The sequence below is a fragment of the Mytilus californianus genome, unplaced genomic scaffold (genome assembly GCF_021869535.1).
Source record: "Mytilus californianus isolate M0D057914Y unplaced genomic scaffold, xbMytCali1.0.p SCAF_2, whole genome shotgun sequence".
Classification (NCBI taxonomy): domain Eukaryota; kingdom Metazoa; phylum Mollusca; class Bivalvia; order Mytilida; family Mytilidae; genus Mytilus; species Mytilus californianus.
Genome location: NW_026262668.1, coordinates 24,747,425 through 24,762,994, shown reverse-complemented (window position 1 = coordinate 24,762,994; position 15,570 = coordinate 24,747,425). Strand labels below are relative to the sequence as shown.

Here is a 15,570-nt window from a genome sequence, read left to right as displayed (position 1 = left end):
GAGTTATTTATTTAAAGACGTATTCCTAAATGCCCTGTACATGTGATAGTACTTTATATAATATTGTTAAAACATTTGTTTAAAATGATCTGGTTTTCTGTGTCTGTTTTTGGCAGTCTTTTGTCGATTTACCCTCTCGATTTTCAATTTGTGATTTTCCGCTTAACAAAATTGCTTTGGTGCTCTAATTGGTTTACTTGTACATGACTGCATGTTTTTAAGCTCACCTTAATAATACCAAAAATGATCAAATTAACTTTTCTCTACACTTTTTATCTTATTTGGCTATTTTTTATGTACTGTTTGGTCATAACGCTCTTCAACTGTTTCGGTTCTTATACATTCTTGGCTTTTAAATATTCGCCTTTGAGCGTTCCTGATGAAGTTAAATCATAAAAAGCGCTTTGGACGTATAAAATTAACAACGTGTTGTTTTAATTTTTTCTTTTTGTTTTTAAAACAAAAGGATATTGAACTTCACTCGAATGTTCATATTACTGCTCAAATGGCTTGTCAGAACAACTGGGCTGATATCGAATGATTAAATGGTAAGAATAGACCTGACAATTTTCTCAATTTCAACAGAAGAAATCTGTAGCTAGAGAGAAATGAAGAAGCCTAGACATCGTCAAAGTTAAACAAAATACAACTTGTGATTTTGTCCAAGAAAGACCTGACAATATTCATACCATCTGTATGTGTAAAACTTTCTGCAAAATAATAGATTATATCTTGAAAACAGTAGCTAATTGTGCATAACACGTGCCCATTTAAGGGTGGTTCCGGCGGACGAACGGAGGGTCAAAGGATTAACAATATGCTCTGGACTTTTTGTTGCAAAGGAAACTATTTTGGGAAACCGTTTAACAAATTGAATCATACTTGGTATGACAATATCATAGCCCTTTAAAAAAATAATATTTTCTAGCAACCTAGATAGCTACCACTCGGAAATATTTGTTTAATACCGGACTTTGTGGGAAAATACATGCAAACAATGTAGACACCTTCTGTTATAAAACTGTTTCCCAAGCTGTAATGATGGTGTTTCCTCTAATTTGAGATTGTATTGAACATTTGAAATCAAAGATGGCTACAAAGACAAAAAACATAGTTTAAATACTTTCCGTCCATGATGGTATCATCAGATAATTGTTAGTATTTCAGTACTGGCATGCTTTATAACAAACCATTCTAAAATTGTCGGTTTATAAATTTAGAAATTATAAAGTAACTAATGTTTCAACTCTCTGAAGCAAAGTTGACCTTTGATAGATTTGGTCATATAGCTAATCAACTGTTTCGATTCTTATACATATCCGTGGCTTTCAAATGTTCGGCTTTGAGCGTTCCTGATGAGGGTAAATCCAGAAAAGCGCATCGGACGTATGAAATTTATAAGTGTTGTTTTCATTTTTTTTAAACAGATACAATGCGAAGAACATCTAGAAACTTGTCACATTTATATGATAAGTGTTATAAGCTTTATATATACCAGGAGAGTAATACAGGGTATGTGATGCCTCGTCGTTTTGGCCATTTGACATTGTTAATAACATGGTATATCAAAAGCCAAAATTTCTCGCTAAAAGTCTGCTGTTTTTCAGAATGTATATAATTTACAACTGATATTTAGTTGAAGATAAAATGGATATTTCTGTTATATGACATGCAAGATTCTTAATTACTTCAAAATAAAACATACAAATAAGTATTGCACCATAATATTTAATATTTTATAACGCCAAATATGACGTCACACATTTTATCATACACAATGACATTTCATGTTCAACTGTTTTATAAATTTTCAATGTTATAAATAACTATTTAAAGATTGAGCATCATTTGTACAGTACGAACACAATCACGAGCATACAAACATTTAACATAGTAATAGAAAACAAAACAAAATCGCAAAGTCACACTGAAACGAGCACCAACTTGCCAAGTTATCATAACGCCGTCTGAAATAGTTCACGAAAATGGATTCCTTCATTTATGGAATGTTGACAATAGTATAACTATGTGCCATTCAATCATTTACGTTTATGAGACAAAAATAAATATTGTTGCTTGAAGACTTAAATATAAAACGAATTATCTCCCTTCGACAATAAAAAGCACTAATTGTTATCGTCCAGATGGTCTGTATTTGTAGGCATTGTCGCTATGCAGATATGAAAAGAAAACAATCCAAACAATTTATTCTTTCGAAAATGATTCCAATTTGTACTTTTTATCCTGGTTCGCCTTTTTCTTTGTACTTCTGCTAAAACAACGTGTACATCTGATAGTGACTAAGTCACGAACCAATCCGATTTGAAATAAACTGGGTGAATTAACCCGCCATTTAGACAGATATCAGGAAAAAAGTAAAGTTTTTACCATGCAATTAATCAATTTATCGACTGTCCTGACATAAACCCATTGCTGTCATTGAAAGTCCATCTAAACTAATTTGACAGCCATCTTTAATAGAACTTTCGAATGCTGCTTCTTTCATGCGTTTCTTTTGTTTCATTCTCCTGTTTTGAAACCAAATTTTCACTTGTGTTTCATTTAGTCCTAAGGAAGCTGCAATCTCTATCCGTCTTGCTCTAGTAAGATATTTGTTAAAGTGGAATTCTTTTTCTAATTCTGTTAATTGTTTGTTTGTAAAGTTTGTCCTTCCCATGTTTGGTTGCGAGGCTGCTGATGACGTAGTTGTAGGGGAATATCCAAAATCAGTTGCTGCTTTTGTTGTACCTGTAATAAGACAAAAAGAAACTTTAGAATAAAAAAAACTTTCAACTTCTGATGAAATGAAACAGCATTTTCCGTTCCAGTTGTAAAGTACTAGTACATGTTTATAGATACTGGGTTCTAAACATATATTTAAAAAGGACGTTAGGATTACAGGTACCTTCTTACTTAATGGTTAATTTAATTTTTGTTTTGTTCAATTTGCTATACACTTTTCATACTAGTAATGTTAAGCAATAGCTGTACCTTGCCGAATAGCATCAAACCAGTTTGTATAAATAATGCTTTAATGAATATTCAGCTGACCTGTAATCGATTTCGTTTTTAAACAAATAATCACAGTTTTATTGAGGTAAAATATATATAATTTAATACTTTAAATTCACGTAAAAGAGACGCCAAAGATACCAAGGGAATATTAAAACTCATAAGTCGAAAACAAACTGCATGACAATGACATGACAAACAATAGAAAAACGACGAAAAGGCAAACAACAGTACTTATATTTAAATATTTACATTTAACAAAACTGTTATGTTGGTTAAACAATTGTGTAAGATTTAAAGAGGGTTAAAAAATATTTAAAAAAACAAAATAATTACTTAAAAAGACTTATGAAAAATAAAAAAAATTATATAATATCCATGAACAAAATCTGAAAAAGGATGGATTTTCGGAAAAAACCAGATATCTGATTTTTATTTCGATAGTTATTTGTCTTAATAATATACTATTCATTTAATAGTTTAAATTAAACAACACGAAAATATTTTAAATTTTAAAATGGGTTTTAAATTTTCAAAGGATATCCATCTTCCTTCAATTTCAAATATTAAGAAAAACGATCATAGTAACCAATTTTTCACGATTTGTTTTAAAAATTTACCTACAGGTACGAAATAATTTGACAAATGATCGCCGTATTATACAGTACAGTTTATCATGTGAATAAACAATAAAAATTGTAATGTTTAGCCTCATACAAGTGAGCTGGACGCGACTGATTTCACACCGGACTGAGACGGGCAGTTTTTATGATAAATGTTCTGTCTCTATAAACCGATAATTTTTTGTAATTACAAGGAAAAAGAGATGTCATTTACAACTATTATAACACCTAGAAAAGCCATTTTTCATTTTGGAAACCACACTGTTATTTTTTCAAGCGTTTGTTTGAGAACTTGTACAATTTTAAACGTTAGAATCTGAAACGGTATCAAAATACGAGCTAATTTCAGAGTAACACTGAATTTTTCATTGTAGGTTTTGCGCTTGATTTTTATTACACAATGTAATTTCTGTAAAAGAGGTTTACATTTTTGTAATATTTTCACTTATAAAGAAAGTACGATGACTTTATCTAGGAGTCCAATCAAAGTCTTCACAAATTTTTTTAACAATAGACACCTTTCTGAATTGTCCATCAACATTCTAAGATAAATAAAACGAAAAACAAAAGCGACCTCACCAGAGGAAAATTAAACCTACGCATGTCAAAGCACTGTAAAAGTGACAGTTTTGAGTAAAAGAAAACATTGATTTTGAATGTTTCTCGCAGCAACTTTCTCCAATATGACATCTTTGGCAAGTGTTCCATTTTTTATGCAACCCAAACCTCTCGATAGACCATAATGCACATGTCAAGTGTCGCGTTATACCGGAATTGGATTTATTTTCCCTGAATCACAAATTCCTCAAAGACTGAAGATGTCAAAACATCTCGATAACTTTCAGTAGAATTCTCAAACGAAACTAATTTTACAAAAAGACATGGTATGTGGAAATCGGTTAGAGATATTTTTCTTTGTTCGAACAATGTTAATCAGTTGTCATTCTTGTAAAAAACACAACAATTCTTCTTGACATTCGGATATTAAATTACTTATCGAAAAGAGAAGAGATAATGCCGAACAGGTGATGTGCATTTTTGGGTGCAGCTGTTAAATGAGTCTTCCCCTTTAATTATTTTCATAATTAATTGTCTGTTAGTAGGTTAAATGATACCAATTAATATTTAAGTTAATTACAAAAAAATATTGTTCGTCGCATTTTACAGTTTTTACATGTAATCTATCCTAAAAGTCTCACGCATCTATTATGCAATAAAGTTCATAATAAATAAGAACGATGAAGGGACCAGATATGTCAGTAACTTTATCTTTCTACAATTCAATACAACTTCAAAGCATTTATTGACAAATATTAGTATTTAATGTTCATTTAGACAGTATGATAATTTATGATTAAAAAGAATTTTTAATTAACAATGTTTCAAAAACATTGACTTGCATTACAAACAGTAAATATGTAAAATTGCGCTTTTTCTTTTACGTTTCTAAAAAATAATTATTGAATAAATAACCGAATTAAATATAAAAGTAAGGAGAGTTGGTATGGTTACCAATGAGACGACTTTCCACCAGATTTCAAATGATGTGGATGTGAAAATAAATCCAGAATAAAGTCCAGAAAAAGTCCGGTGCTGGTAAAAACAAATCCAATTTATTTCTATTGGAAAACAGTTTTCCTGGAAATGGCTACCCCATCAATCATATTAGGACAGCTTCGCAGTTAACTATGGTGTTCCCACAAACTCCAATATTTCTAAAACATTATGCATTATTAAAACCCTTTCACCCTTAATACTGAAACTATTTTTGTGTTTATTCTGGTCATTAATTAAATTAGAAAGATAACCGATAGATTAAAACTTCCCTCGTTTTGTGGAAATGACTTCAAATTATATATTAAATAGCTTCTCGACATTGCTTGTGTATAAGGAAAAGTAAATATCAAATTAAACAAATTATTAATATGATTATTAATTACAAAATATTGTAGTTTTTTTCACTTTTTGTATAGTTCAAATTCGTCATACTTTTATTTTAAAGAAATTATTATCAAAATTTGTTTTAATGAGGGATAAGGTATCAGTTCGGCTTTTTTAATTGTATCTAAATTTGACAAAGTTACAATTGCATACTATAAACATTTTGATGTCGGTGTTTTGTTCAAATAATACCCGTAAAATGCACACGTTGCATTTTAACAAAATCATAAATAATGCATTGTATATAAGTCAATTTTTTTGTACAATTTTGTTAATGATGCGGTTTTTCAGGACTTTATTTTAAACTGCACTGATCCAACCAGTACCTTTGTCGAGTCTATTTCTATTTGTATATATTATGTAAAATATTGCCAATTGTTTTCTTAAATAGTTTTGAAATGACCTTTAACTCAGAAATACCTTTTACTTATTCTTTTACATTATAGTTTCTTTTCTCTGAATAATCAAACTCCGTTTGAATTGTACATTTCTCTATTTGATTGTTTGTGCGTTTTTCTTTTATTTTAAGTTTACCACTGATTCATGAGAGACGAGACTTGAATACATGTTGAATTGGGTTTTGTCGCGAAACATTTTTTAACACTCTCAATTTCACGTTAATCATTTTTGAAATATACAAACAGCATAATAAAAAAAAAACCGACGATGGCTTTTTTGGGTGAAATCAAAAATATTTTTCTTTTCATATGATATGACATAAAAGCACAAAAAATGTCGGTTTAATTACTTCCTTAAATAAAAGATTGTGAGTCTCTTAGATCTCTTTTGACTGGTACCTATTTCACTTTTCTGTTATCTTTGTGGTTTTTAAATATCTTAATAATCTAATCTTAATAAAGGGCAAAACGTACTTGATGTTTAAATTAATTAAACTTGAATTTAGTTATATATGCTTTTATCAGCGTGTTATATAAAACCTCAATTTTGACAGAATAAAACTTTATCTTAAAACATATAAAGATCATTTTTGACATGTATCAAATTTACAAAAAAAAAAAACACTGTCTGTACCCTAACTAGTCTGAAGTTCTCTAATATTGCTGCATATTTATACTAAAAATAGACGTCTAAATCAATTCTTAATATTTCGTTTTCATTTTATAACTCCTGTGAGACTAAGTAATTTATTTTTCTCATCATTTAAGCATATTCTTTCCACCTTTACCACACCGTCTATTTATCTTGTCAACGACAAATCGCTCGGGAATTCGTTTCTAACAATAGGGGTCGCTCCGAGACAAGACTACTGTCACGAGTTCGATTTTGCTGCTTTTCTGAGGTTTTTTACACAGGGAAATTTGAAGCACAAAAAAAACTTTTACAATAAGTTATTGTGCCCATGGCGGGAAAGTAAGAGTGCATTATCATTTTTTATGATTTTTATCTGAAGAAAACATCTTTATTTAGCCGATATTGTAGATCGTGTTTCTAACGTTTCTGAACAATCGCATACATATGAAAAATTACGGTAAAACGAGGCACTGTTGTGCATTTACAATTCTAATAAAATAATTGAATCTGTCACGAAAAGTTCAGGCTTAAAGTATCACGTGACACATTTGAAAGAATTATAAAGTTCAGGCTTAAAGTATATCCTTTTGTATGAATTATACAAGGATTGAGGCAAATATTTATCATATCTATAAACTGAATTATGATAATTGAAATTACTTTTAAAAATGACATTAAAACACCATTACGTAATAAACGATATGATACGACAGAAAATAATGGAAAATTTTTGTTTACTGCAGGAAAAAAAGATTTAAACCTTTTGAAAACATATTCCAGAAATATATAATTTAAACATAAAATCGTTCTCTGAACAAAATTCCCTTCAGCGTATGGGAACAACTGTGAATATAATTTTTTTTTTATCATTAAACACTAATGGGTTCATCCCCTACATAAAAGTCGGAAACAACTCGATTTAACACTTCGTCCCTTAAATAAAAGTCGAAACAGCCCCCAAACGATCACAGATATTATAGTTTATCACTATAATTTGATTATCAACTATAAAAGAAAAAGTTATCATCAAATTAAAGCAGATAGACAGACGAGACGAAACACCTCCATAAACTGTCATTTTTGGAATCTGCCTGCAGCGCCAACCGCCTAGATTTCACATAACCAAACTCATTTGCTATTGATTTCATTGTATATAAATGATCTAATCAAACTCCTCTTCAAAAAATGAAATATAACCTTTTAAGTAAAAATGGGCAATTTTTAACACAATATTTTGACAGCGACAGGTCAAAATTAAATCTATAGTTGATATCCATCTATCGCCCAATTAATTTGAAATTTACACCTTTTAAGTAATATTACACTTAAAACTGTCAATTTCCATGTTTCACAAGCTTTCACGGAGAAGATTATTCTCTTGTACCGAGCGGATCAAAACTTGACATCACCCAATTAAAGTTTCTGTTTAAAAATGAACTTCACAGACATGTTAACAATTGGTCCTTTATTCTTATATGTTTCTTTTTATACCGATCTTCAACTATTTTCTATGGTTTCGCTTCCCGAACAATTCCTCCCAAGATATAATATCTCTTTCACTATCTTATAAACAGTATTAATGAAAATTAATTTTCCCATCGTTATATCTATGCTCTGTTACAACTTTGATAAACTTTGATGTTTTAAAAATAAAATCATGAATTAATTTTCAATCAATTTTAAATCTATCGACATCAAAGACAATAGATGTACTTACATTAAAAATAATTCCAAAACCATTAATCAATATTCAAATCAAGTAAATAACTCATAATTAAATTCAAGAAATATACGTTAAGGAAACTGTAAAAGACACACACTAAATCACGGAAAGAAAATGTTCCCTCAGTCTTCAAAGAGAGGCCAAAGATACAAAAGGGATATTCAAACTCATAAGTTGAAAAGAAACTGACAATGCAATAGCAAAAATCGAAGAACGACCAAAAGACTAACAACAGTACACAAAATACAACATAGAAACGAACGACTTCAACTGTCAGGAAAGCTGTACGTTTTAAAATTAAAAACAAGCATCAAAACAAACGGCGTAATAATATGACAAGCAGGGTTTCACAGCACGAAAGTACATATTAATAATTTATTCAAGAAGTAAAAAAGGCCTTCCATTACAGCACCCCAAAACGCAACTTACAAAGATGTTTCAAACTTTCTGAAAACAAAATTAAATTATTAATAAATATATCTTTTTTAGCCATGGCGTTGTCAGTTTATTTTCGACTTATGAGTTTGAATGTCCCTTTGGTATCTTTCGTCTCTCTATCATAATAGACAATTGATTCAACAAAAAAAGTAAAAACAACAACAACAGACAATAATGTTGACAAAAAGAAATATAACGATAAGACAAACAAGTCTAAGAACAGTACACAGAAATCTATAAACTGAGCAAAATGAACCCCGCAACATTTACATGTAATCAGGGTTGTCGAAGAATCAATCAATTGTAACTGAAGTTTTAAAAGTTTGAACAGTTAGGAAATACTCTTCATTATACCAATAAGATCTCAATACACTGATTGTAAGAACTACAGTATCCGATACTTTTGTTCTTACTGGCATTTATATATGTGGACCCATTAGTTAGTATTTAAGTCTTTACTTGATATATGGATACGCAATGTTCTATGATTGGTTGGCGTAGTATTTACATCATTATTCAGTGCTAAAATGTTTATTCTAATCTAATTTGAATATAAATGTGCAATTGCGGTGATTAGAATTCAACAACCGAATTTGTTCCTATAAATTTAATAAATTACTACATGAAACATACATTACTCCACCCATTTGAAAGGAAACATTTTATATGTGACAAAATAAAACAGGAAGATATATGGTCTGTAACTTCCGGTTGTCACGTGACTTTGTCGCCTACATAAAAACTGAATACTGAGATTTGCGATTTTTTTTATGTTTTAACGTTGATTTGAGTCAAAAAATCACCGTGAACGACCTTGTGGCCATTCACTTACAAAAATTTTGGAACAATATTAAACATGTAACTTTGCACATCCCCTATTTAAAATTAGAAATTAATTATTTGTGCTTATTCAAATTAACTGGCGAAGTCAGTTGATCGTTATCTTTGTCATTTATAATTCTTTGATCTTAACAACATCATTATTGGCTCACAAATAGTGGCATCTTTGACAAGGGTTAAGAAATCTTTATATTCCGCTTCAAAACAGAGAAAAATGAACCTCGGTGAAATAATCGCAGAAATCTGGCTTTATAGTAATTGGGCCAAGACAAAAACTAACGTACTATCAGATTAGGGAATTCGCTAAAGAATAAGAATTTCACAGGAAAGGCTCATCCATCTTAGTTAACTGTCAACAAGGCTGTCTTCCCAGGCAGCCAAGCTGTATTGGGTCGGTATTGAATCGAAGCAATGCTGATGTAATAAGAATGAAGTGTACTCTCGATAACAATACGAAACTTATTTGATATTCACAAAGCATGTTGTTTTTGCCACGTAATTTTCTTTAATTAGTGATATTAATTAAATCATTATCTAATAATCCACGCTAGTGTATTTAAGATGGCAGCCAATGATTTATAGCTCTGTTGTATTGGTTTTAATAAATATGCTTTGTTTAACTTGTTGGAAAAGCTCAGAGAATGTTTAATTTTGGAAACAGAAGGAACGATTCCACAACTATTTTTCAATAGCAGTTGTATCAAAACTAGAAAAGTTCCGAAGCAACTATGTGGCAATACAATGCTAGAATACCTTATATGTTGTGGCCTGAAATTTGAGAAATTATGCTAGAGCTTAATAGCTGTTTTGGTTTTCGTCCGTCGGTTTAACAAATTTCTTGAACATTTTTCAAATATAAACATCATTTCTTTTCCCCGTCTAGTGATATATACTGTTATAATTTAATGTGTCCTTGATGATTTTCTAATAAACAGATTTAAAAGGTAATACATATATATATAATGTAAGAAAAATCTAATAAATACATAAAACTCAACGTCTCAAAAGTAACAAAATTCTAATAAATATATAAAAATCAACGTCTCATTTGCATTAATGTAGTTATTTCCGGAAACAGTTGATAGGGTTACGCAGAACAAGTAGATCACGACCTTTAGGAAATAACACAAACTACAAAATAGAAAGTAATATAAATACTATTTCTAGTCTAGGACCACTTCCTTTTATGTCTAAAATAATATTGGAAGATTTTGGGTGCTTTACTTTACTTCACCACTATCAACCAGAGGCGGATTTTTTTTTTTGGGGGGGGGGGGGGGGGCGAGGGGCCCGTTCCCTCATGGAGCTAAATATCTTGCTCATGCATAGACTCTTCTTGCCCCACTCCTAAAGTTGTCTAGTTTGCCTCCCCCTTTTATGGAGCTACAAATAATGTTTATGTGTAGACTCTTTACTCGTTCCATTTCTTACGTTGCAATTAATGTTCAGTATCGTATTATGATTTCATATTGTTGCAAGCAATGATTTGAACACAACCTCTTGTTTTATGTTGTTTATTGAAGTAGTCCCAAATCTACATTTCTTTAATTTTTAATGTCAATTATGCCAATGCTTTTATTTTATTGTTTTATTTCAATAGCTAACATCTAAAAATAAAAATATGTTTTGTATTTAAATTTATAAAAACAGCAATAATTGAGGTTTTTCCATAATAATGTCGTCTGCTAATATAAACCAAACTGAAAAAAAATTAACCCAATCGGCTCCTTTGTTGAATAAAACGTATAAAATTTGTCAAACATAATTCAATAAAATCGTTCACAGGACCATAAAAGTCGATTAAAACGACAAATTCTAGAAATTTGAATATTTCACACAAACATTTCCTGAAATTTGTAGAAAAAAAGAATGCAAAATAAAAGATTTTCTTCTCATCAAAGTGGCGTTCTTCTTTGATGACCAACCACACGTCACACTTGCCATGAAAATGTCAAAAATGGCTGTGAGTCGCTATACCTGAGGACATGAATTATAATTATGTAATGTCAATGAGAAAAAAATAATGATTTTGGTATAATAAATATGTTTTCTGGTTGCTTCTAGACAAGATATAATGTCTCTGTATCGGTTGGAGCTTTACTTCTTTGGTTCTAAAAGATTTATCTCTGAGGCTTCCTTGAGAAGCTAAAAGAACCTTATAAACTTATGCCCCATAAACTTAGCAAATGCGGTATGTTTTAATATGATTTAGGACTACAGGATTGAAACACCTAGTATCCAAAATGATATAAAAATAAGGGTATGTGGTGTGATAGATTTTTCAAGGCATATTTGTGCAATTTGTTTAGAAACTTAGAAGCAAAATACCAAAGTTTGACCCTTTACTATACTCCCTATTCTCACACTACCCCTATTGGCATAATTGAGTTTGGCATTTTTGGCAATGAGTCATAGGCGGATCCAGGAGGGCCCTGGGGGGCTCGCCCCCCCCCCCCTTTTCGTGGGAAAAATTTGGTTGATTATATAGGGAATCACTGAAGCATGACTGGAGCGCCCCCCCCCCCTCCCCCCCCTTAAGAAAAGTTCTGGATCCGCCACTGTGAGTTACCATTATACCAAGACAAATTATAGAAAGATCCAATGATATATAAAGGTAATACTGCTACTGAAACGAATATATAACTGTATGAATTTATATATAGCCATTTCTAGTTACTGATTTCTTGGAGCATGAAGTCAACACTAAAATTATAATGAAAGTAATTTATATATGTTGCCGTAGAGTAGTTGTGATTTGTTGCAGCGGAGTCAAGGATTAGCTGTCATGTTTAATTACACTGGATTATTTGGTTCATATACTGAATAATTGAAACAGTTATGGGCATTTTTCTTGAATTAAAAGCTGGGAGAGTTTGCTACTTGAAGTATTACTATATTTTTTTGTATACTTATCTCTATTCCAGCATTGCGACAAAATTTGAGAAAATTGAAATAAATATAAATAGACAAAGGAACAAGGACACCGATTCATGTTAGGTAGGTTCTCTCCCTTGCAACATACGGGTATCTGAGATATCCTTATATCTGTCAGAGCCAAACAGATAAAGGACAGGGAACCAGTCTACGATTCATGTCTCCTTTAGATTGTTTCAACTTCAAAAATAAAAAAAAAAGATCTATGCAGGTGGAAATGATTTTAAGTCATATGCCGAACTCTTAGTATATCACAAGAGCTGCATAATTCATGCTGACAAAATACTACTCCAATTCGTGTCAATTTAATACTGTAATAACAGTACAACAAATACTAAGATTTTATGTAAAATATAAAAAGTACTTCGTTAGCACTGACTGCAGTAAAGTAAGTTAATTATTTCACGAGCGCATCAATGAATAGTGTTTGTGGTTCTTTCAGCTTGTAAAGCACTACTTGCACAATGAACAAATTATCAGATATGAAACAAACCCATCTTTAATTAACATGTCTATCACCGCTACCACAGAATCCGCGACATGCAACTAGGCGTTTTTTCTTGTTGCCTTTTCTACGTAAATGACAGACGTCTTAGACGAAAGAAATCTAAAATAATTACGGCTTGTTAAATGGCATCTCTCAGATTTGATCTGCGATAAGCCATCCATCATTCTTTGTCCAACACAAGCAATATCAGCACGTTTTATAGCGAGACCGGAATAAGAACTACATTTCCACTTTGATGATATTTTAACGGAAGCGGTAAAGAGGCGGATGTCGTAAAGTTTTGTTCAATTTTTCATATTTGTCAACCTAACTTCCATTAACAATTCTTACATACATACAATACTATCTTTATATTACAGAGCTTAATATTTATCCGCTGCAGTTTTGTTAAAGCATACATGAAATAAACATTTTGCCGGACTGAATTCTTTTAGCACCCAATAATAGAAACACTAACCTATTAAAATTTGAGAAATTTAGCATTCGTCAATCTTTTTCGAAAACTCTTAATATTCATTCATAGTATTGCATTCCAATTGCAAATTCATGACTTGGTATAGGTATTTAACAATTTATCTTAACATGGCTAATGGTGCCAATGTTCTATTAAACTTCTTAAAGTCGATTATCATGGTTCCAAAGGTTGGAAAACATTCGTATCAGATCAAAACTTTGAAACACTCACACACATACTCAATGACACATAATTATAATGCTCATGCTAACGACTAAATAGCTATTTGATCTCAACGAGACCGAAACGACTGGAAGAGATGACCTAACATGTTTATCAAACATTAAAAAATACACTTTGACTTAGGATTTGTTTACATTTTAAATGACAGCCAATTCAGAAATATTATATTAATAATATTTCTGTAGTATCTTTCAAACTTAGAAATGAGTACAATTATACAAATTAACAGTTTTGAATCGCCTGCAAGCACATTATCATCAAAACAGTAAAAATGCAAAAGAGTGAATATTTCTCAATTTATTCGCGCACACTTAATATAGTCAAGTTCTGTCGTTTAAGTTTGTGTTCATTTAAGACCAAAACAAAGTAACAGGTATGCTTTGAATAACTGCATTGGAAAAAATACATCTTCTCCGAATATAATTTTTTTAATAATCGGTGCACGCTCATCAAATAGATGGATATTTTTACAGAAAGTATAAGAGATATGCGCCAGATTCGCTAAGGGACCTAGTTTTGAGCAGCTGTTACCAGGATATCACAAATAATGTTAGTTTTAGCTTTTCGTATATTTTTTATTATTATTATTATTATTATTATTATTATTATTATTATTATTATTATTATTATTATTATTATCAAATAGTAATATTACTATTATTTTTTTAATTCTTTATTAAATTTTTGTTCGCACTTGGCCTATTTAAAACTATCAAAATATAATACGAAAAAACAGCTTTATATATGTTTCTGAAACATAATAGTTCTTAAAATGTTACCAAAATAGAAATATTTGTCTCCTATGATTTTTTATACCAAACTACTGATTTTAACATTTTAAGTAAATGATACAAAAGTCGACAAGAAGGTTGAATAATAGATTCAAAAGAAAAAAGATTTTCCTAAACTGACCAAATTATGTTTTACCCCACACATTCATAAAATTTTGTGACTGGCCTTTCACATTCTGGATCATAGCTATCCCAACTATGGAACTCCATTTATTTCAGAATTACACCTTTAATCTGTGGCTTCAGAAAAAATCTCACTTTCGTCTTCTTTGCAGTGATAACATAGTTACACAGAGAAATCACAATATAATAACTCCTTCATGATGCAAATTTAATTAAGTTCAACAAAAGCAGGCTGTCGATTTATTGCTTTTTAAGTGATTTCAAAACTTAGCTTTACTCTACTGTAAGAACAGGAACAATGGATTGCAGGTAAAGAAAAGAGCTAGAAAGACGCTGATCAAATATCAAGGGAAGAAATTATACAATGACTTTAGATTTAATTATATTTACTTTCTTAAATCATGGAACATTAGATTTTCACTTGTGTAAACGTCACGTGTTTGGTATGGTAATATTTGTTTTCATTGTCGATGCCATACCGCCAAGACCAAATCATCTTCACAAACGTGCTTGTTTCAACAATTGAAACATGGTATAGTATTAAACGCTATGATCACATTTTTAAAGTGATTGACGATCTTATTCCGTTTTTATATCAAGGAATTAATTTTTCATTTCAATGTATTTCAATGAAAGCTCAGGCGATTAGATAAAGTCATAAACAGGAATATTGTCAGAGTTAACGCGTTTTGAAGTTCACAACAAGTATTCATTTCAACAACTAAGACAAAGGTACGGTTTCTACCGTTATCACGCAAAGAGAATACTTCTTTTGTGAGAGAATAATTTTATACATTTTGATACATTTAAAAACTGTCAGGGAACAGGAATTCATTTTAAGTTTCCGTAACTGATACTGAAACAAACGAATTTCAGCTTCTGTAAATTGCATGACAACGTACGCAAAT

At 30.7% G+C, this 15,570-nt stretch overlaps 1 protein-coding gene across 1 annotated transcript in view; it reads right to left on the bottom strand.

Annotated features, from left to right (window-relative positions):
• Positions 1-1,712: 1,712 nt before the first annotated feature.
• LOC127729520 (homeobox protein Hox-A1a-like) overlaps positions 1,713-15,570 on the bottom strand; it is a 28,337-nt gene continuing 14,479 nt past the window's right edge. The window contains exon 2 of the mRNA XM_052237353.1: positions 1,713-2,748. Within this exon, the coding sequence (XP_052093313.1) occupies positions 2,405-2,748 (344 nt within the window). The 3' untranslated portion in view covers positions 1,713-2,404. The remainder of the gene's footprint in view (positions 2,749-15,570) is intronic.